Source organism: Diorhabda sublineata, chromosome 5, assembly GCF_026230105.1.
Source record: "Diorhabda sublineata isolate icDioSubl1.1 chromosome 5, icDioSubl1.1, whole genome shotgun sequence".
Lineage (NCBI taxonomy): Eukaryota > Metazoa > Arthropoda > Insecta > Coleoptera > Chrysomelidae > Diorhabda > Diorhabda sublineata.
The window spans coordinates 20,554,600-20,578,223 of record NC_079478.1 but is presented as its reverse complement, the minus strand read 5'-3'; the positions used below and the strand labels follow the sequence as shown (position 1 = coordinate 20,578,223).

Here is a 23,624-nt window from a genome sequence, read left to right as displayed (position 1 = left end):
CGAGAATTATATTCTCAAACCAATGAATGATCATTCGATTTTAGAATCGATGATCTTTCAAAAATGATTAATAAATTTACGACTACCTATTCTCAAAAAAAAAAAAAAAAATGGGAGTGAGTTGTCAGTGCATTTAAAAATGAAAAGTCAAATTAATTTCTCTTGATGAATTAACATAGTTCTTTTATTCAATTTACGTTTCAAGTGTTATTTACTGTATTTGGGCGCAGGACAAGTTTTGTGTTTAACATTTTGTGTAGTGTAGTCATATTTTATTATAACTTTTTATCCTGAAAGTGTCTCAATTTATATCGACAGAAGTCAATAAGGCACCAACTACTGTAGCTTCACGACCTAAAGTAGTTGCTAAATAAAAGATTAATCATAATGGAGTATGTCTTTTAGCCTTATACTAAAATACCGTTTTGTGCTACCAAAAATCAGCAACTGCTACAGTCTAAGTGCTGTACAGTTAACAAGTACGTGCAGCGCTCCTCACGCTTAGATATAAATAGGCGTGTGGGTAAAGTGGTTGAAGAACACGGTCATTTTCCAACCAGTGTGGTATCAGGTATTTACGTTTTATGTTATAGCTATGACCCGTGTAGTAGCAAAATAAAAAATCAGCAGTAAAAAATGCACATTTATTGCAACATGTCAGAGAACTGTGATATCTGGAATTACATAAAACGTTAGCTTTTTTACAATGACATTTGTTAGACACACATTGTCTTTTTCATTATTTCTGCAATTGCACTGTTTCATACCTTGTCCAAGGGCCTGTGCACTGGAATAGGAGAAGTTCAGGATGATTTTCAATGCCATCTATGTAGCCGGTTTACATCTAAAAGCTTAATTTTTGGTGTTTTATTTTTGAATGATTGTCAATCTGGATTCTGAAACTAAGTTGCAGTCATGCATCGAGAAACAGCCAATATTATTGAATGAACAATGTCCATCTTGCAAACGTGTATAAAATATTTTCAAAGGTGCTTGATATTGTTTGTTTATTAGCTATTTGCATTTTTGTGCAGTTGAAAGTTATTATTTGTTGCGAATTGTTCGTGAGTAAACAAGTAAAGGCCTGCTGTGTACTAGGATGCACGAATAAGCAAGCGATAAGGTGAGAGTAATATTTACTATTTATCAACATAAAAATATTTAAAATGAAATTAAGTTCATATCTATACGAGAATAACTCTTTTCTTCCTAACTTCATTAATTTCTATTTAGGAAATCATTTTGTTGAATGGTTAAATATGTTGAAAGGTTTTATCCTTATTTTACATTTCTATGAATGAAGACGTTTGCAGAATTTGGTTGCAAAGAATAAATAGCCCCAAGTTAATGCGTGTAGATACAGTATTATCATCACATAGAATATGTGGTATTCATTTTAAACCAATTTTGAACTCCAATGGCAGGTTAAAAAACTTTTACTGCCAACTCTACATTTACCTGGTAAGTACTTATATTTACTGTGACAAAAACCTCTTATAAATCCTGGTGAAAAGTTATGCAGAAGAAAAGAAATGCCATTTCTGTCAGTACGTTACGAAAAAGGTAAAAATGATATTTTTTGAGTACAGGAGCAACCATCTTCATTTTCAACTCCAAAAAAGTTTGATAGGTAGGTATGAATTGTTGTATATAATTAATATAATTTCCACAAAAATCTGCATGTTAATTCTTCTAGTCATGTAATCAAGATGCTGAATTGTTTGAATCATTGTACATTTTGGGTATTGGCATGACTCAACCTTTTATGGCAGTTATAAGCAGGTAGTTATTTGAAAACAAAGAGAAATGGATTGATGTGTTTAACATCTGGGAAACAGGCTTCATGTTTTTATTTCATATTAATAACCAAAAGGTTTATTCAATAATAATTTAGGTGAAAGATAAATGTCATTGTATATTTTCTATAATGTAGTTGTCCAATTGTTTATTTTTGCTTAATGATTTCCTTTTTCTATTGAGATTAATTGAGACATTTTTTAGAATCAATAGAGGGAACAAAAAACACAAAGAAGTGATTATTTCAAGCCCTTCTAAGTATGAATTCAAAATGGCAATATTTTTATATATAATTGTAATAGTTGTAGTCACAACTATTGACATGGTCCATATAATAAATTTGAATTGAACCTGAAGTCATGAATTTATATAATTTGTAGGTAGCTCCTCGAGAATCCTATAGGAACCATCAATATCAACTAATATGGAAACAGATAAACTTGAAGGGCACTCAACTGTGACAGGTGAGTATAGTTATATCCTTTAGGGAAAGAATTGAGGGGAGTTATCACTGCCAAATCCAAACATCTAGATACTTGGCTCAATACACTGCCAGTTTTAAATTCATTTCATTATATAGACCCATCAAAAAAGAGTGGTAGATGTATAACACCATCAATTAAGAAACTACCATTCACCATTAAAGGATTTGTGTACATTTGGAAAAAGTTGAGGCAAGAAAGATTCAAATATTTGAGTGCCAGAAACTTAAATCAAGATACTATTGAAAATTTCTTTGGCATGGTAAGAAGTCATGGCATTAGGAATACGAATCCTTCATGTGTTGCATTTGTTTTGTCCATAAAGTCTTTAATTGTAAATAATTCCATGTCTAAACATTCACCAGGATTTAATTGTGATAACGACTTTTCAACGGGGGCATTGGATACTTTTGAAAATTTCCTCAGTGAAACACCTATTGAACAAATAACTCCAATAGTCAATGTCCCAATTTATAAACCATTCAATAGAAGCTCAAAATATACAGGGTTAAATCTTGTCCCTCCTTATGTTCAGTCTTTAGGTTCAGTAGCGAAGAAATTATTTAAAAGTCTCAAATGCCACTTGTGTAAAAATATAATATTGTCAAACGAATTAATTAAGGCAAATTCATTAATATATTCTAGGGAACATAAAAATGTTTTATGTGCGCCTTCGGCAAAATTCTGTGATATTTCAAAAGTTTTTGTGATAAAATTTTCAAAAGATTGCCCCAGTTATTTAATTCGTTAGTCATAAAAAACAAATTTCGTTTGGAGGATTTGAGACATTTCCTCAATATTTTGTTCAGATCATAAGGATTATGTAATGCCAGTAAAAGATGAAAACAATGATGATCTAAGTCCTTGCGCACAAAAGTATTGTATTTATTTCTGATTGTTTATCTCATAACACAGTTCTTGTACACACTTTCCAGAGAAAGCCCATTGTATTCATTAAGGATGAAATTTTACCGAATTTAAAAAATGTTTATTATTTCAGTGATGGTGCTTCTTCTCAGTATAAGAACCGTAAAAACTTTTCAAACTTATGCTGTCACAAAGAAGATTTTAAAGGAGTTGAAGCAGAATGGCATTTTTATGCTACATCTAGTGATGTGGGGAGGTAAATTTTCGACTATGTTTTTCCGGAAAATTTTCAATGTCAAAAAAGCAATTTTTTAGAAATTTTTCCATTCTTTTATTAGTTTTCTTTTATTTGTCAATTTCTGTACCATTTAAACAAAAACTATAGGTTATAATTCTAACTTTGTAATCCACATGAATTGAATATTTGATTCTGTTTTACTTAAAATTTGTCCCATTGTTTAATTTAAGTCACCATATTTCATATCATAACAAAATAGCACTGGAAATGAATCACCAATTTCTTTTGTTATTTGATAAAATAAAGTAATTAGGTAGTGGCAAAAGCCAGAAGATGGCACCACTGCTATAAAGAGAATTGTGTAGTGGGACTAAAGCAAAATTAATCCTGCTCTCTGTGAAGAAAAATGGGTAACCAGAGAAAAACAAGTGTGTGGAAACATTTGGATGAAGTCCATGAAGAAAACAAAATTATTGGTAAATGTAAATATTGTGATCAAAGATATGCAAATAATGCCACAAGGATGAAAAAACATTTATGTGCATGTAAAAAATGTCCAGAAAGAATAAAATGCATTTTGCAAAAGTTGGTGCAACATAAGACAGGAGAAACTTCTTGTGGAAGAAATGTGCTTCAGATATCACATGTAAGTAAACAATTTTTTTATTTATTCTTAATAATAGTATTAAACCATAGTTATGTGTATATAACTTAATTTTTGGCTGAGTTATTCACTTTTATTTGCCAGTAATTTGATAAAAGGTATAGATATCTACTGAATCAAATAATAATAATTGTTCTAAATTCTTAATTGAATGCACCTTCTATATTGTTTTTAAATACCTATCCTTAAAAGGATATCCTTTATAAATATAATATGGATTACAATATATTTATTGTAATAATAATTTTATTTCTTTTCATTCAAATAAATAATGAAAAACAAAACCTTGCTCATCGAGTTTCTCTGAGTTAGATGTAGAAGTAAACCATGCACTCCAGCATGTAAATTTGATCTTTTTGTCATACATTTAATTTTAAACGTGAGACTTTACCAACTCAGGAATATCTCGGGTACATGGCTGTAATTTTCTCTTTTAGATTTTGCTTTGTATGTTGGCAGGCCTGAGCAAAGGTCTGGTATGTCTGCTAGCTTTGTTTTAAATAAAAGTTAAATTACGTTATTTTTCTGTCATTGCAGGTGCAGGAAACTGAATGCCCCCTGCCAAGGGATCTCAGTGAACAACAAGCAACTTCAAGCAGCTATTCAAATTTAAAGAATATCTTATCAAGATTTGTTGACAAAATATCAACAAAAGACAAAGAAAAAGCAGGCGAGACATTGGCACGTACTATATTTGCAAGTGGAACCCCACTTTCAATTACTGAAAATAAATATTGGGTGGAACACTACAAACGTATTCGTCCATCATACAAATTACCATCATGTTATTGCTGAAGCGGAATGATTGACACTGCTCTCGGATGGATGGACTGACATACAAGGAAATCCTTTGATGAACATAATGTTTGCAACACCTCAGCCAATATTCTTAAACGCAGTGAATACAAAATCTTCTCGTCATACTGGAGAATACATAGCAGAAATTTTGAGAACAGAGATCGAAAGAGTAGGGCATTCCAAAGTAATAGCTCTTGTATCTGACAATGCAAGCAACATGAAATTAGCTTGGCATAAGTTACAGGAACAATATCCTCACTTGATTATATTTGGTTGCCTTGCTCATGGATTAAACCTTTTGGCAAAAGATATAATAAGTTTGAATTCAATTTGAACAATATTGTCAAAATGCAAGGCAATTGTCAAATTGTTTAAGAATCACCACATTGAAAATCAAACATTGAAGTTACAGTTATATTTAAAAAAATCGATGCCAAAATAAATGAGCAATTGCCTTTTTCACCCCTGACCAAACAAGAAGACAAGTTCGTTAAATCATTTTTAACTGACAGAGACAATTTCTGTTTTCAGCCAGTGCACTTAGCTGCAAATCTTTTGGATCCACGATATTGTGGACAAAATTTGTCAAAAGATGATTTAATGCCAGCTATTGAAGCCATAATTGAAGTTGCTAAAAACACTCCTGGTATCAATGAAGTTACAGTAATGACAGATATAGCAGAATACAAAGCAAAACAAAAGCTCTGGAGTAAAGACATTATTTGGAAAGCTGCCTGTAAAATATCTCCAACAACTTGGTGGAAAGGTTATTGCAGTACAAGAGAACTATCTAGGGTTGCAGTCAGAATTTTGAATATTCCCCCAACTGCCGCTTCATGTGAACGCAACTGGAAGGCATTTAGCAACATTAAAACAAAAAAGAGAAATAGATTGACAGATGAACGCACTGCGAAACTAGTATCGGTTTCACAAAATCTTCATTTGTTAAGCGATGACAATGTCATGTTTTTAAATTCTAATTATGATCATGATCTGTTAAACGAAAATATGGATGCAGATTTTTCACCTAGTTGTAGTAGCGATTCTGATTTAAGTCACTTTGTGCTTTCCAATTCTGAGAGTGCCCTAGAAAGTTAGGACATCAACATCATAGAATATTGGTGCTTTAACAGTTAGAAAAATGTTTGCAGAAAAAATTTGATCATAATCATATTATGTTTGATACAGCTAAAGAAATGACAGTTACGTCTCAGATTTTGTTAAAAAAGCATGGAAAACTTTATAAATAGTTGGTGAATATACTTTTAATTTCTTAATAAAAAAATCTTTTGAACAAAATTAACCTCAGTTTAATCTTAATAACTGTCAATTCATTTTGATAACTTCATATTTATGGTAATATTTTTAGATGTATAGTACTTTTATTAAAATTCAAATATGGCAAGATATCACATTATCAGTGAATTTATGATACAGTGCTATAAAGAAATATTTATTTCAATATGAACCCATTGTCATCCCATCTTCAAACTTGGTACATATGTTCTCAAGAGGTGTATAAATACAATATATTTTTTTTCCAAAAAAATGAAAAATTTCAATTTTGAGATTTTGAAATTTTTTTGAAAAAAAAGATTTTGAAATTTTTTATGTTCTATTATATAGCCAAGTTATATATCATGTTAAAGGTTATATAAATCTCAATAGAACGACACTGATTTCAGCTCTCTATGTTGAATAGTTTTCAAGATAGAGCAATTTAAATGTTTCAAAACAATGCAAAAATTATGTAATTTAAAAAAAAATTAAGATCAATATCTCTCAAACCGCTTGCTCAAAAAATTCAAAATTTTGGATTTTTCATCCTTTTAAATAGTAAAACACATTCCAAAAATGAAATAAATGAGAAACATCAACTTCCAAAATTATTTTTTTATTGGTTGATTTCGCAAGGAATTAATAAAATTTTGAGGGCAAAGATCAACAATATAAAGACGTTATGAATATAATATTATGTTAAATATAGGGAAAGCTGCAAGAAAGACAACGGTAATCATTAATTAACCATGGTTATAAAATCAGTTTTTTATATATCATTGTATGTACCATGTACAAACAGAAATATATTCTAGGGAACATAAAAAAATGTTTTATGTGCGCCTTCAGCAAAATTTATGTGATATTTTTAAAAGTTTTTCTGATAAAATTTTCGAAAGATTGCCCCAGTTAATCAATTCGTTAGGCATAAAAAACAAATATTTCGTTTAGAGGATTTGACAGACATTTCCTCAATATTTTGCTCAGATCATAAGGATTATGTAAATATTAGTTTTAACATATGCATCTTTCATTACATTAGGTATTATTAATAAAATTTTGAAGGGCAAAGATCAACAATATAAAGATGTTATGAATATAGCATATGTTAAATGTAGGGAAAGCTGCAAGAAAGATAACGGTAATCATTAATTAACGATGGTTAAAAAATCAGTTTTTTATATATCATTGTTTGTACCATGTACAAACAGAAACATTTTTTAAACACGCCAACATCTCACTGTTGACAGTCCTAAGCCTGCTAAAGTGCGAAGGAAAATTTTTTGTTTGTGGATATAGTTATAAAATGTCATAAACAAAATAAAAATTATAATCATCCTGTGTTTCAATATTCCATCTACCTATATCTTATATAAACCATTTAATTGTGAAATTTAGATGGTCGGACCTGGTTGTCACATAAATTGTAAATGAAACCAAAATATATTACAAAATACTTCATTTAAACAGCATTTTAATTTCAGGTATTTATATATATATATATATATATATATATATATATATATATATATATATATATATATATATATACAGTGCTTTTCAGATAAAAGTATCCACCTTTAATAACTTTTGTAATACTGGTATTTAGAAAAAATCCAAAAACACGTCAATTTATGTTGGAAGGGGCAAGCATTATGGCTTATTTAAACTTACTGGAAAAGCCACCCCCTCACTCCTAGCAGCATCCCCTTATTTTTTTAAATTACTTTTCATATTTTTTATGTAAAATTTGGATACTCCTCTTTGAGCTGATTTCAAAAATGTATAATACTTGTAGGTTAAAGTGGTTAGTTTATTAGATAAACAATTTTTCTTTTAAGAGCACAAATTTCACTTATTTACTTTCACCTTATTTGCCTGTACTAAAATGGGTTGTACAACAATTCAAACTCTTTAATCTTTTTAACTGTGCTATTTATTATGAAGTTACAATAAGTGTTCAAAATGAGTACCATTCACTTCCATACAATGGTATAATCTATTTTGAAATGCCTCTCTGACATTGCTTAATACGGCTGTATTTAATTGTCGACATTCATTTTCTATCCTCTCTCGTAAATCATCCAGAGATTCTGGTTGGGTAGCATAAAGTTTTGTTTTTAAATACCCCCATAAAAAGAAGTCTAGGGGTGTTAAATCCGGTGACCTAGGTGGCCACTCCATCATCTGCCCCCTTCTACCTATCCAACGAGCGGGGAATGTTTCGTTTAAAAATTGTCGGACAGGCATAGCATAGTGTGGGGGAGCTCCGTCTTGTTGAAATACCAGTAAATCTTCGGAAAGGTTATCATCATTTTCTATTATTGTTGTAATACGTGGGTCAACCCCTTCCCTGAGTAACTCAAGATATGATTCACCATTTAAATTTCCGTTGATGAAGAAAGGTCCGACAATGTGGTCATCTAGGATACCACACCAAACGTTTAACTTTTGGGAATGTTGTGTATGGAATTCACGCATAATATGTGGATCACTTTCAACCCAATATCTACAATTATGCCTACTTACTAAGCCATTTAATGACCATGAGCATTCATCAGAAAATCAAATATTGTTTAACAATTGTGGATTGTTATTGATAATTTGCGTCATTGATTCGCAAAACACTAGACGACGATCAAAATCATCTTCATTCAACTCGTGCACCAACTTAACTTTGTATTGGTGGTACTTGAATTTATGTAGAACTCGGAAAACTGTAGAAGATGAAACACCGATCGCTCTACTTATTGTTGACAACGATTGGGGTTGTTGAGCCTCTAAGCTGACTTGCCCTAAAATTGCCACTTGGATTGCTTCGTTATTTACGAGTCCCTCTCGCACTTTGCAAACTTTATTGCAAACAGACCCTGTTGTGGTAAATTTCTCCATCAGTTGAATTACATACTTATGAGTTGCATGTCTTCCGTCATGTAATTCGTTAAATATTCTAGCAGCAGCTCTTGCACAATTATTATTTTGGTAGTATAAACCTACAATTTCAATTCTTTCTTGCAAAGAGTAAACCATTTCAGAGAAACAAAATAGATAATGAATCAAATTACACTATCAATAGTGACTACAAATTCTAGTTGACAATGTCAAACTTTAATAAAAAGTAGAGTTTTTTGTTGTTTGGATTTTTTAAGTAGAATAAATAGCACAGTTAAAAAGATTAAAGAGTTTGAACTGTTGTACAACCCATTTTAGTACAGGCAAATAAGGTGAAAGTAAATAATAAGTAAAATTTGTGCTCTTTTGTTGTTTGTTGTTTATCTCATAAACTAACCACTTTAACCTACAAGTATTATACATTTTTGAAATCAGCTCAAAGAGGAGTATCCAAATTTTACATAAAAAATATGAAAAGTAATTTAAAAAAATAAGGGGGTGCTGCTAGGGGTGAGGGGGTGGCTTTTCCAGTAAGTTTAAATAAGCCATAATGCTTGCCCCTTCCAACATAAATTGACGTGTTTTTGGATTTTTTCTAAATACCAGTATTACAAAAGTTATTAAAGGTGGATACTTTTATCTGAAAAGAACTGTATATATATTCTTGTAGACAACAATATTTGAAATGTTAGCAAAATGAAAGTATTTTGCATAATACTTTTCTTTCATTCACAATTTGATGCGACAACTAGCTTTGAGCATTTAAAATTACTCAAGTTATCTTTAAATTTCCCGCGAAATTATCATGGATAGTCTTTGTCATCAAATTTTTATATAGAGTGGCAGATATATCGAGTGTATAATCTTATGTTCTATGATAAGCCGGTACTACATTGGAGCGGCGTTACCTAAATTTACCTGAAGGATGAAAACTTAGTAAAAAAGTGTTGTACAACATATAACAGATATTTATTCTTGTAGAATGGGACTGGCAACTTTTGTTTTTCATACAAAACACGTAGAAGGCAAGAAGGGTGTGTAGTTGTACCAAAAGTCTTTGTTCTAACTTCGTTTCAGTGTTAGGTACTTCTTGTACGCGGGTCAAAAGAACACGCATCGTGTGGTACCGGCTACCGTAAAGTCAATTATTTTCAATATGGACGAAAGAGTGAACGTAAATCAATTGGGTAATTTTAATTTGTAAGAACAATTCCCATTTTTCCTTCGAATGTATATATATTTTTCGTTGTTAATAGAATCATTGTTGAACTGTAATTTTTCTTTACTTGGAGTCTTCTATTTTTTGTTGTTACTTTTTTTACACATTTAGTATTATATTTACACTTTAAAATCTTGATGTGATTGAATCTTGTAGAAACTGTTTTTATCTCAAAAATCCATTTTATTTTCGTTTATTAAGGGCTATAGGTTAGGTTAGAATAAATAAAAAACAAAAATATTTATTAGTATTTATATATTTTTAATAGAATTTCTCTTAAATACACCATTATATATATATTTATTATAATAGTATCGTTTTTAATATTTAACATTTTTTTTTGATTGTTGACATTTTGCAAATAGATTAAAATTATTTTTTTGTACTTTTAATGAAACAAAATATTTTCTAATAGAAACAAATATATTAACATCGGCCTCAATTATCCCAATAAATATTCTGATTTGATCAATATACCGGTTGTCCTAATAAAAGTATACAGAGTGGGTTTTATACCGGTTGTCCTAATAAAAATAGAGTTGTTTCGAAAATAATTATAGATGTGTCAAAGTCATCTGTTATAGTTGGTGTTTCTTATAAGGAATGTTACATGGGAAGTCGAAAAATAATTTGAGTTTGCTCGGTAAAAAACGTACGTAGAAACACTGAATTTTTACATTACTGGCAACATTGTAGTATCCAACATATCGTGTAAATTTGTTTTTATATCTTCTCATAGATGACGGTAATGATGCGATTGGTAATTTTTTCGATGTACAATTATTTAAAGTGATTAAACATTCTCAATCATCGGTGATAAGAGTAGATTAGGTTTGTCGTTTTTGGAACGGAAGTGCGTCATAAGAAGTGGGGAGACGTCATCCGTCATGATCATTATCTATAAACTGTCATTTCTTCAGATATATGTCATTTTTACAAACTGTTCTGTGTGTTGTCTATGATTATGTCTGCCATCTGTCAACAATCGTGTGTTGTGTCGTCTTTGATTGCACCTGTCAACTGTCGTTTCCTCCATTTATAGTGCGTGTGCTGTGATGTCAAATATATCATTTATCATCTGTAAACTGTCGTTGTCTATGTGTGCCAAAACTATTTACTAGAAAAATTGAATGCAAAAAATTATGAACTTTATGAGCCATTTTGGAATGACGTTACAACCAGCCGTCATATTAACTTGGGGGACAAATATTGCGTTATTTATAAAATCTTGTTCACAAAAACAATATGGCCACGTTTCAAATAACGACTTCGAAATGACCCATAATCAGCGTCATCTATCGTATCAGCTACAATAATTACTACAACGTTGCCAATAGTTTCGAAATAAAAATGATGTAGAATATAGTTGTTAGGAACAACCTGTATATTTATTGAGAAGTTTGTATATTTTTTAATTGATAAGAGATTCGTTGAAAATAATACACTACAAAAGTGTTGACGTCATACACCGCCATTGTTAGGGATCACTTTACAAACAAAGTTTTAACTGTTTTGAGGATTGTATACATTTAGTGATTTATGATTTTTTCGTATTATTTTTAAATTTTGCAAAAAAATAATATTAATCAAACATTTTTTAAATAACTTTAAAGAACACACACCACCTCACAAGCTTTGTTTGGAAAGTGAACTATAACAATATGGCAACCGTGATGTCTATTACATAAAATTTAAACCACAAACATATTACCCTGATTTCAATATTTGTAAATAATTGTTAGTGTTCAAGACGAATTTGTTTTTTATTTATTAAAATATTTAGTGAAAAAAACCTCTATAAGCTGTATTAAAAAAAAGCAAATGAAAATGATTTAGTAAAATTTTAATAAAACAATTCTCGCGATCTCTAATACCCCCAATCTTCTAAGAGATTAAACGAACGCGTTAGTGTACTCAGTCATCGACTACAATTATTTGGTTTAACAACCAGTGTAGGAGCGATTCTGCTGTGAGGTAATGGTGGCACTGTTACTCGTTCAAGTAGAGGTGGGATTCAATTCATATTATTAATGAATCAATCGAAACTTTACGAATTAGGTAAATCGTTTTACTAAAATTTCAATATCAAAATAAAATATAAGAACCCAACAACAATAATTAGAACGATTTATTTTAATTTAAAAATATCCGCGAGTGTAAGTCAACATTCTCATCTCCACATATAGGAGGTATCTATAGTTGAAAGCTTACGTTATCGGTAGATGGCGCGCGGAATTTTTATATTTCATTATGTCTCTATTCGAGTTAAGAGGTCGAGTTGTTTCGGTTACGGGTAACGAATAACGAGATTGTTGAGTGGGTAATGGTTACAGGCACTCTACTGATACCTTAGTATGAATCAACGAAAATTAAAGGATTTTTGTTAATTTTTCATAACAAAAACTTCAGGTTCAGTAGAATCGTTTTTTTTTTTTATTTGATAAAATGTTTGGCGTGAACGTTGCTAATATTTCAAATATTTTAAGCACTTCACCGGATACGAAAATAAATGAAATGATAATAAGTTTACCATAGAAAAATGGATAAATTTTTTAGTCTATGTAATTATTTCTATGTTAAACTCGATTAAAAAAATTTGAGGCACGCTTTTAGTTTTTTTTAAATATATACATACTGTAAATAAAAATAAATCTTATATAATATAAAGTTCATATATATTATATTAATAAAAAGGGACTAGGCGTTTTATTATTATTTTTCTTCTCTTCTTTGTGACATCTCGGGAATCAATTTTTTTGTGAGATGACGAAACATGTGATGTTTTTTTTAAATAATATTCGGTTTAATGCCGCTGGATGTCAGAACTTTATTCAAGAAGTTAACAATGGCCGTCGCGGGTTGTTCGGGTTCTAATTCCGCGAATAGATGGCACTGGTTATCGGGATTGTTGACGTTTTGCTTCCTGGCGACGAATCCGAATATTCGACTGGAACAAACATTTTCTTGAAACCCATAAACGATATCGTAAATAAAAACAGCGTTGCCGGATGTATTTCAAAAATAACTAGCTATATACTTTTTATGATACGAAATATGTTTCAAATAAATTGAATTAATATTTTTCTATAGCTAAAATAATTGCGACGTTGTCGGATTTTTTCGTTTGGGAGAGTGTTGTCAAAATATTGCAAAAATGTTATTTTACTAAATTAAATGCAATATACGAGGTGTAGTGATGAATTTAACAATAAAAAAGTCATAGATTTTTATATTCAACTTTTCTTAAATCTTTTACGGGGGAAATTAGAAAAGTTTATTAATTTTTGTCTGTTATGAGTGGAATCGGAATGTTTGTTAGTTTAACATAAAATTTTGAAATAATTTGTACATCCTTGAATCATTTACATCTACAGGGGTAATTAGAAAAGTTTATTATTGATTTTTGTCCGTTACGAGGGAAATCGGAATGTTTGTTAATTTAACCTAAAATTTTGAAATAATTTGTACATCCTTGATTCATTTACATCTACGGAGGAATTAGAAAAGTTTATTGATTTTTGTCTGTTACGAGGGGAATCGAAATGTTTGTTAATTTAATGTAAAATTTTGATATAATTTGTACATCCTTGAATCATTTACATCTACGGGAGGAATTGGAAAAGTTTATTGACTTTTGTATGTTACGAGGGGAATCGGAATTATTGTTAATTTAACCTAAAATTTTGGAATAATTTATAAATTCTTGAATGATTCACATTTACGGGGGAAATTAGAAAAGTTTATTATTGATTTTTGTCTGTTACGAGGGGAATCGTAATGTTTGTTAATTCAGCCTGAAATTTTGAAATAATTTGTACATCCTTGAATGATTCACATTTACGGGGGAATTAGGAAAGTTTATCAATGAAACCTTAAATTTCGATGTCGGTAACGAATTCATGATCGATTTTCGTTTGTTACGAGGGGAATCAGAATGTTTGTTAATTTAACGTCAAATTTTGAAAAATTTTGTAGAACCTTGAATGATTCACATATTCTACGAGGGAAATTAAAATGTTTGTTGGCAAAATGAAAAAGTACTCAACTCCCGGAAGGAGGGCAAAAAAATTGAAAACTACCACGAAATACGATTTTTGGGTAAATTTTCGAAAATATCTTTTTACCTTACCCTCAAGACGATTTAGAATAAAAAAAATGAAAATATAAGAATTGGATTAATTATTTTCAAGTTTAAATGACGTTGAGAAAAAAATTTTTCGAACCATCTGTTAAAAATGGCAAAAACGGATTTTAATCATTATTGTAGTCCAAATGGTTATTTTTTTAAATTTATTGGAAATACAATTGTTGAGTTATGTAATAAATATAAAAAAAAGTTTGAAATACAAGTTGTAGGGCATAAAATTTTAACCTTACTTCATCTAGACCACTTTTCCCCTAAAACACACCCTTTCATCCCTAAGACGATTTAGAATACAAAAAAGTGAAAAATCCAATCAAAAATATAAAAATCGAACTTTAAAATGTTTTTAAATTTTTTTCATCTTTTTTTTTTAATGGCACTGAATAAAATTTTACTCGATATTATATCAAAAATGATTATTTATTTCGATTCAATTAAAAAAAATAAATTACTTACTTGGAACTTTTGGCAGCTCCCGTATCCTCGGAGTTAACCAACCACCGATGTTCGTCGGGATCTAATCCGCAATAAGACACCATATTAACGGGATAATGTTTCCTGAAGAACAATTTCCTTTTATTATCAGTCAAAGTAACCCCTTGGTCGCTAACTTTAAAATGCACCACCGCCGTTTCCGGAAGCGGATTCTTCTGGAACAACTGCATCACCGCTTTCTTAATAGCCTGAGGTCCTGTTAAGGATTCCATTTCGATTGTTGATAAATATAACACGTTACAAGCCGCTCCTTGAGTAAATAGGGATTGTTGTTGAACGCCGTTTTGATCAGAATATCTAATCAATTACAAAAAAAAAAACATTATTTCCATTATTATTATATTTACACTACGTCTAAGTTGACTGGACTATTTGTATGTAGAAAATGAAGTAGTCCAGTCAAATTACAATTGAAAGTGTACGTAAGAGTAATGGACAATATTTTACCTCGAAAATATAACGACGGATGATAGGTCGTTGTTCACACTGTTTTATTTGGAATATGAAAAAATACGCGAAAATTGGCCTATTATTTTCGAATTTTACTCGAAAATTGTCGAATTCGGCGTAAATATGTAAAACACAAAAGTCTAATTCCACTGGACTAATCTTCTTTAAAAACTGTAGTAGTCCAGTCGAAATATAATTAGGGTTGGATGTAAGAGTCATAAATTCATTAATTAAATTACTTAGTAATGAAAGAAGATATCGAATACGTGTTTGTTATTTTCAATTTTTGAAAAATTTACCTTTTTAAAATGAAATCATAATTTAGCTGGTTTCATGATTTAAATTAGAATCTTCGTCCGAAAAATAGCAATTGTCTTACATACAAGTCAAATTTGAATGGACTAATCATCTATAGAAACTGTAGTAGTCCAGTCGAATTATAATTAGAGTTGGATGTAAGTCATAAATTTATTAATTAAATTACTTAGTATTGAAAAAAGATATTGAGTACGTGTTTGTTATTTTCAATTTTTGAAAAATTAACTTTTTTTCGAAATGAAATCATAATTTAGCTAGTTTCATGATTTAAATTAGAATTTTCGTCCAAAAAATAGCCATTGACTGACATGTAAGTCTAATTTGAATGGACTAATCCTCTGTTGAAACTATAGTAGTCCAGTAGAATTACAATTAAAGTTGAAAGTAACAGCAGTAAACTTAATTATTAAATTACATAGTAATGAAAAAAGAAATCAATTACGTGTTCGTTATTTTTAATTTTTTAACAATTAACCTTTTTCGAAATAAAGACATAATTTGGCTCGCTTCCAAATTTGAATTAGTATTTTGGATCCGAAAAATAGCCATTGTTTATACTTATCCATTTGCCGTAAAAAATGAAAGTTTCGTGAATTGGAAAAGTAATTATTGTATCTAATTTTATAATATACAAATTTAATGTTTTACATACTTACATTAATTTTAATAGTTTTCGAGTAAAATTTGAGAATATGTGGAAAAACAGGTTAAATTTCGTGTATTTTTTTCTATAGGTTGAATTGAATAACAAAAAACCGGTTAGGGTAATGGATTATCATCATTAGAAAAAAAACTCGTCTGCTAATCTTTTAAGCATTCTTTATTAAACTTCGACTGGACTACTTCGGTTTCTAAAGAATATTTGTCTAGTTAAATTAGACTTTAGTGTTTTACATATTTATATTATTTATTTATATTATATTATTTATATTAAATAAACCGTTTAGGGCATTTCAAGTATTGTAAGTATAAACAGTGTGTTTAGAAAAAAAATCACCAACGGTTCGATTTGAATTTAAACAATTAGTTAATAGATTTTTACCTCAAGTCGTCTTGTGGTAGTACCAATCTACAAGGTAGCGCCATCTGCGTGATAGAATGTTGATATATTAAAGCGGATAACGAACTAAAAACCGGTTCGTTTTGACATCCTTTCAATCGTACACCTCTAGTCGTAGGTTCGATGAGAAAATGTCGAATTAAATCATCGGACGAACCGCTTTTATTTTGTATGTTCGATGGAATAGTAGCCACTTTCAAAGCTAAACCGAACGCTCCTGGAAAGGAATTAGAATCTCTCACTACGAACGTACCGGGTTGTTGATCACGTAGCATCAAAATAGCTGCAAATAATTAAAATAATAATCGATGGAAGAATATTTCCGATTAAAATCGTTATTAACCTTGTTCTCTCGTGATGGAAGGTTTGTACCAAAATTTCGAAGTATCTCTGACGAATTTAACGTTCGCCGCGGAAACTTCGTGAGTGGATTCGTTGTTAGATGTCGTGGAACTCCGTCTCGACGTCGTGCCGTAATATACGGTGGGGGAGGAGGAACCGTTGTAAGTTGGACTTTTGGGGCTGTGTTGATAATCTTCCCTGAAACCTGAGGTGGGGGTCGCGGATATACTGCGATTGGTTATTGTGTGGGAGTATTCGGTGTTTGTTATATCGGACGGGGAAGTCGGTCGGTCCTTTCTACAACAAAAATGTGATGTCCAATTTTCAGAAATGGGGTGTAAATTTTTTAATTCGTGTAGTGAGGGAAAAGGGGGTGAATGTTTGGAAGTGGGAGGCCACAATAATGTTTTATTCATTCCGGTTATTTTTTTTTTTCGACTCAATCGAGATAATAAAGCATTTAAAAAAACAAAATTTTGGCTCGTAAAAAATTCAAAAAACGTAAATTTCGTGATTTGGTACTAAAAATTGCGATTGAAAAAAGTTTTTCAAGAATTTCGTATTTTTTTATTGGAAAGTACATAGGAAAACCAAAAATTTGAGAAAAAGCAAATTAATATCATAATTTAACATTTTTTTTAATTATCACACTTTTTGAAAAAGTCAAAATTTTCACCGTTTTTTCTTAATAGAGAATAAAAAAATTAACATTTTAAATATTTTTTTTCCAATTTGAATTATTACTTGGAGACACTTATGACAAAAAATATTCACCAAAATTTTAACACTTTTTGGTTGATGAAAAAAAAAATAAATGAAATTTATCAACAAAAAAAATGTTTAAACATTCATTAAATCATCATGAAATTCACGCAACGTTACAATGACCTAACATAACCTAAAAATTTTTCAATAATTCATAAAAATTGATCAAATTATGATAATCAATTGTTTTTTTTTCAATTTATTTGGTTTTTTTATGTAATTTCCGTAAAACACATTTTTCGAAAAAAATTCGAATTTATGATTTTTGGATTTTTTATAGTGGTTGTATTTTTGATTTTAAAACGAATTTTTATGGCCAAATCTGGACCCACTTGCAAATAATTACGAAAAAAGGTTTTTAATAAAAAAAATTATCGAATTGTTGTGGAAATTTATGTGCTACGTGCAATTTGCATGCAAAAACAAATGTGCAATTATTTTGATCATCATCGTCGTCATCATCATCATTTCTTTGTATTTCTATCAACTGTTTGTCATTTTTTTTAATTATGTTGCTTTTTTGTCGATTTTTATGAATTCGATATTATATTTGTATTAATCTCATTCGTTTTCTATCGGTTTACAACAACTTCAATTTCGATTTCTATAGATTTTTTTTTTTTTCATTTCTGGCGATTCTTATGAGTGCTTTTCTATTTCTATCGATTTCTTCTTTAAATCTTCAATCGTCAATCTTAATTGATTTGTTTCCAATTTGTCTCTACTGAACATCGATTTCTTCATATTCGACTATCGTTATCTCTGTTGATTCTTATCGCTTTCTGTGGGTTTCGATTTATTTCTGTCTATTAATTAGAGATTTTTTTTCATACTTTGGTTGTCCAGTTAATTTCCATTTGTTAGGAGGACCTAACAATTCAACGGGTTTGAACCCGCGTCTACTTAGTTATGCAGCAGAGCTGCATCCCACTACACCATCGCGACCACATTTGTAGCAATTTTGTGAAAACTATGTTTTTCATTTTTTTTTTCATACGACGATGAAAAAATAATATTTTTCGTACGGTTGTGAAAAGTGCTGTGAATTATGTAACAATTATAACGACAAGGACATGCTGTTTTGAGCGAGAAAATGAATAAATTGTTACTTTACCTTTCTGGAGAAAGGGACCACTTCACATTGTTTTTAAAAGTTGAAGATGGGTAACTCAATCTTCTATAAATATAATATTAAATGAAAACTTTTCGTATTTAATTAATAAATAATTGTGTCCACAACATTTCATAATTGATAATAAAGTAATCATTCTATTCAAAATTTTCGACCTTATACTCTTTGTTACAAAAATAGTATATTATATTATAAGGATTAAAAGTGCATATTTTTTACGAGCAAAATTGCGAGTAAAAATAGGCACTTTTAGTCCGTATGATATATACTATTTTTTCTCCAACCAAGTCAAAATTAAAATAAAGTTATTTTTATTCAAAAATTGTTAATAATTTGGTAATAAAATTGAACACCTATTAATTATAACAGCGATAGCAAGTCGGTAGTCATGGATATCTGGTATTGTTGGTAATATCGATTGTCAAGTAGACGTACTAATCATATAATTTTTGTAGTAGTTTTTAGGCTGCTTTCAAAATGAATCCCGAACACGATGAAAATATATAGTTGCCTAATTAGTTTGTTTTACTAAATTTGTAAGAGACAATATGACAATTTTTTTCTTCAAATTTCAATTAGAGAGCTCAAATGCAATTACTTATAATTCTAGGATTAGTGTTGCTAATCAACGAGCAAATTTTTGTATGGTAAGGAAATTGCTTTTACACCTGAAAATAGTACAAAAATGTTAACATTTTTTGATGGTTGGAGAAAAAAATTATTTTTTCTACGACCGTGCGTTTTAACCCACTTTCGCACTAGTGCGGGAAAGTAAAATTATGTAAATTTTGACCTTATTAGATAGTTTTTTACTTCGGAGGTTATAACTATTGTTACTACAGTAAATAAATATTTACGAAATAGTCCATCAAATAAAATTTAAACCTTTTCTAGCTTTTTGTAGCATTTTCAATTTTTTGAAAATATAAAATAATAAAGACTTTTTTTATATAACCTTGTACATTCTTCAAAGGAGTGTCACAAAACAACTATCCAACCACCCGGGTTTGATATCAGTTGCTATGACAACCCAGGCGTGTAATTGTTAATAAAACGTCAAAGTTGTTCAAAACATCTTGGAAGTGACCGAATAAGTACAATCTTCTTCTAAATTAAACCAAATAACTCCACTGGACCCGCAATTCTTACTAGTCTACAGAATACAACAAATTGTGTTTTCAATATTAATATTTATAATATTTAGTAGTTTTTAGTTTTGTATATTATTATGTTTGTTGGAATAAAATAATTTTTGAAAAATGGGTCGTTGTATATACGGTCGTAGAAAAAATAATAATGACCGCTTGCCCGAACTCCGCTCCGCGTCGTTCGGGACAACTGCAGTCGCGTGCGGGAAAGTATCACTTTCTGCACTTGTTAAGAAAATAACTATTTATGAACGTATATTACGAAATTTTGAATAATCGTCCTGAACTATAAATATTTTAAAGTTGTATTGTAAATAACTTCGGAAAACCCCTGTATAAATTTTTTTTTAATAAAATTACTTTCATAAGAATTTATGACATACCCTATAACAATTTTTAAGGAAATAAATCGATTTCAATCATCTTATAAACATTCCGCTGTTGCCACATTTTTTTTTAGGTAAATAAAATCATTTCATTTTAATTTAGAAAGAATTTAAATAAGTTTATTCCAGACACATTTTTTTTTCAAATAAATTACAAAATTTGATACTCACCGTTGGGTAGTAGGACTTTTTGGTGGTAGTCGTTCGGAAGGTATGTCGAATTGTACGGTGGGAGTTGACGCGTTCGTGTACGGAGTTCTGGCGTGAACCGGAAATGCAGGAGTTTGCGGTCTGGGAGATGAATTGTGCGACGGACTGGAATCAGGTTCGGTTCCGATTTGCGATCTCCAAGATTGTATGGATTCTTCACGTTGATACTGAAAATTCGAATGAATATTCGTTTTTCGAAATGGAAAAACGTAAAAAGATCAAGCGGAAACAAGCACAAGACAAGCGGTAAACGAGAAGCTTTGTTGATAAAAATCGAAATTAGATTGAAACGTCAAAATATTTTTCAATTTTCAAAGACAACGATTCATCAACAAATAATAGATATTTTTTTGTCAAATTATTCAAATTTACGCTAAGAAACTTGGCAACGTTGTGATTTATTCCACGAGATGAACCTATATTGAGATTATAGTCTAGAGACATTTGTTTAATTTTCGATCGTACAAAAATTTTTTGAGAAAGTTTATGTACTATAAGATGAGAAAAATAGTTGTCCAAAAACTTGTTTTTCATCACTAATTTTCCAAAAATTGATTAAAAATTTTGAAAATTGTTTACTTTTTCGGAAATTATAAAATACATGAATAAACAAATAGGAATTATATGAAAAAGTTGGTTTCGCCAAATGTTTAAAATTCAAAATGGCGCCTGCGACAATTTTGACTTTTTGAAAATTTTATTGATATTGTTTTAAGAATTCCAACTCTTCTTCTGTCGCTTGCACTAAACCAAAATTTCCAAATTTTTAATATTCATGAAATAACCGGTTTTTGAATAAACAAATTTACGTCGTAGCCATTTTAAATTTTCAAAATCTAAAAACCCCAAATTTTCTTGTCTTTATATAATTTCAATTTGATTCTGTTATTTTTACCATATTTACAGCATAAATACACATTTCCAAATTTTTTTATCAAACTTTGAAAAATCAAGAAAAAAATGGCGAAAAAAAACTTGGAACAAAATTCATTTTTTCACCTTATTCTCCCGGACTATAATATTTGAAAGGAATCTCTCTATTTGAATAATATAACGCTACGTTGCCAAATTTAATATTTCGTCTTAATCAAGATGTATATTAAAATTCAATATTCAATTTTCCATAGTTTAGGGTTGAAAAATTTTTTGAAAATATAAATTCATAATCCTAAAGGGTATCAACTTTCCTAAAATTTTTATGTACAAGCAAAAATTGAAAAAATAGCGTACAAAATTGAAATGAAGTTCATTTTTCGACGTTATTCTCCTGGACTATAATATTTGACATAAACTTCTCGCTTCCTAATTCAGACAAAATATATATCGCGATGTTGCCAAATTTATTGACATCTCGTAATGAGAACATAAAAAAATTTAAATTTTCGACCTTAATCATCCGGACTGTAATATTTAAAAGGAATTTCTCGATTCGTAAATCAGACAAATAAATCTAATGCAATGTTGCCTAATTTATTGATACTTCGTAACAAAACCGTAAAAAACTGAAATATGAGTTCAATTTTCGACCTCAATCACCCGGGCTATAATATTCGAAATTAATTTCTTGATTCGATAATAAGACTGATTAAGGTTTCGCTACGTTGCCAAATTTATTAATATTTCGTGACGAAAACGTAAAAAATTGGAATAGTTCTATTTTCGACCTCAGTCCTTCGGACTATAAAATTTGAAAGGAATTTCTTGATTCCATAACCAGACAAATATATGTAATTCAACGTTGCCAAATTTATTAATATTTCGTAATAACGTAAAAACATTGAAATAAAGTTCAAGTTTCGACCTTAATCACCCGGACCATAATATTCGAAAGGAATTTCTTGATTGGATAATCAGATAATCAATTTAAATTAAAGCGACGTTGCCAAGTTGCCAAAATTCGACGTTAATCTCTCGAACTATAATATCAGAATTATCAAAATTTTAAATAAAGTACAATTTTCGACTTTAATCACCCGGACTATAATATTTAAAATGAATTTCTTAATTTCATAAGCAGACAAATATATCTATTGCAATGTTTATTATTATTTCGTAAAGAAAACGGAAACAATTGAAATAAAATTCGACGTTAATCTCCCAAACTATTCTATCAGAATAATCGGTTGCCTCAATTTAACGCTACGTTGCCAAATTTATGTGATATTTCAAGATATATAACTAACTGAACTAAAATGACTTTCAATTATAATTTTTTTTAGTTTATTACGATATGAAAAATTTTTTAGTACATGTGATAAGCGTAATAAACCAGTTAGTACCTGCCATGCCGATGCAATGTTATTAGGACTGTCGTTAGATTTGTCAGAACCGTTCGATAAGTTAGCAATCAAATCATTGAGCGCTTCGAGTCTATCACCATCCAAAGACGGTACGCCTCCCACTCTATCATCCGAAGATTGTCCGACGAACAATCCCCGATGATCGGCGGTGGACGACCTACCGCCGTCTCTAGGTATAGATAATCTATTTTCCGTTGACGGCGAATTATCGGTTGCTATTTCGATACCCACCGTATGTTGTTGTTGTTGATTGTAGTTTTTGTATTGTTGTTTTTCGGCTAACGATAATAAACCGTTGTCTAGTTGATCCGCGTTCCTCGACGAAGGGCGGATTATTTCACCCAGAGGGTTAGCCGCCAGTATTTGCGCAGGGGTCTGTGTGCCGTTCTATAAATTTTAGGTAAGGTAAATATTAAACTACCGTGTTAGGATTACCGATTAACCTTATTAAATATTTAACTAGATAACCGTAAAACTAATTGAATTAAGCTGGGTTTCTACGAGGTTTTGTAACAAATCGAGAAGCTAGGGGTTGTAAGCAGTAATTGGAGGATTGAGTCAATATTATATTCCCAATAAGACAGATGACAAATCTCCAATCTCACTGCCATACATGAAGCACGACACGACTAAATGGTT

At 30.2% G+C, this 23,624-nt stretch overlaps 2 protein-coding genes across 24 annotated transcripts in view; one reads left to right on the top strand and one right to left on the bottom strand.

Moving 5' to 3' along the window:
- Positions 1-457: 457 nt before the first annotated feature.
- Positions 458-6,674, top strand: LOC130444521 (uncharacterized). 6 transcript variants are annotated; one of them, XR_008909969.1, is made up of 5 exons: positions 864-1,123; positions 1,234-1,461; positions 2,178-2,261; positions 3,280-4,030; positions 4,586-6,674. XR_008909969.1 is itself a non-coding variant. In XM_056779704.1 (5 exons), exons 4-5 carry the CDS (start codon positions 3,791-3,793, stop codon positions 5,942-5,944), a joined length of 807 nt encoding a protein of 268 aa, XP_056635682.1. In that variant the 5' UTR covers positions 864-1,123; positions 1,234-1,461; positions 2,178-2,261; positions 3,280-3,790; the 3' UTR covers positions 5,945-6,674. The 6 variants fall into 6 exon arrangements, 4 of the variants coding, with proteins under 4 accessions (XP_056635684.1, XP_056635682.1, XP_056635683.1 ...); XM_056779704.1 differs by having other exon boundaries at positions 5,378-6,674; XM_056779706.1 differs by lacking the exons at positions 864-1,123; positions 1,234-1,461 and adding an exon at positions 458-571 and having other exon boundaries at positions 5,378-6,674.
- A 3,801-nt stretch (positions 6,675-10,475) lies between these two features.
- LOC130444519 (tensin-1) overlaps positions 10,476-23,624 on the bottom strand; it is a 112,572-nt gene continuing 99,423 nt past the window's right edge. For 9 of the 18 annotated variants that reach the window (XM_056779680.1, XM_056779681.1, XM_056779689.1 and 6 more), the window contains 7 exons: positions 22,965-23,372; positions 20,647-20,852; positions 18,924-18,986; positions 17,046-17,341; positions 16,685-16,985; positions 14,836-15,171; positions 10,476-13,182 (listed from right to left, as the gene is read on the bottom strand). In XM_056779680.1, the coding sequence (XP_056635658.1) occupies positions 13,023-13,182; positions 14,836-15,171; positions 16,685-16,985; positions 17,046-17,341; positions 18,924-18,986; positions 20,647-20,852; positions 22,965-23,372 (1,770 nt within the window). In that variant the 3' untranslated portion in view covers positions 10,476-13,022. The remainder of the gene's footprint in view (positions 13,183-14,835; positions 15,172-16,684; positions 16,986-17,045; positions 17,342-18,923; positions 18,987-20,646; positions 20,853-22,964; positions 23,373-23,624) is intronic. The other 9 variants (XM_056779685.1, XM_056779691.1, XM_056779698.1 and 6 more) reach the window with 5 other exon arrangements.

What these genes read in the sequence shown, in the direction of transcription:
- LOC130444521 (XM_056779706.1), top strand. Translation starts at nt 3,791, where the DNA reads ATGGGTAACCAGAGAAAAACAAGTGTGTGGAAACATTTGGATGAAGTC. An exon ending in ATGTGCTTCAGATATCACAT is followed by an intron (nt 4,031 to 5,377) that starts GTAAGTAAACAA and finishes TTCTGTTTTCAG; the next exon opens with CCAGTGCACTTAGCTGCAAA.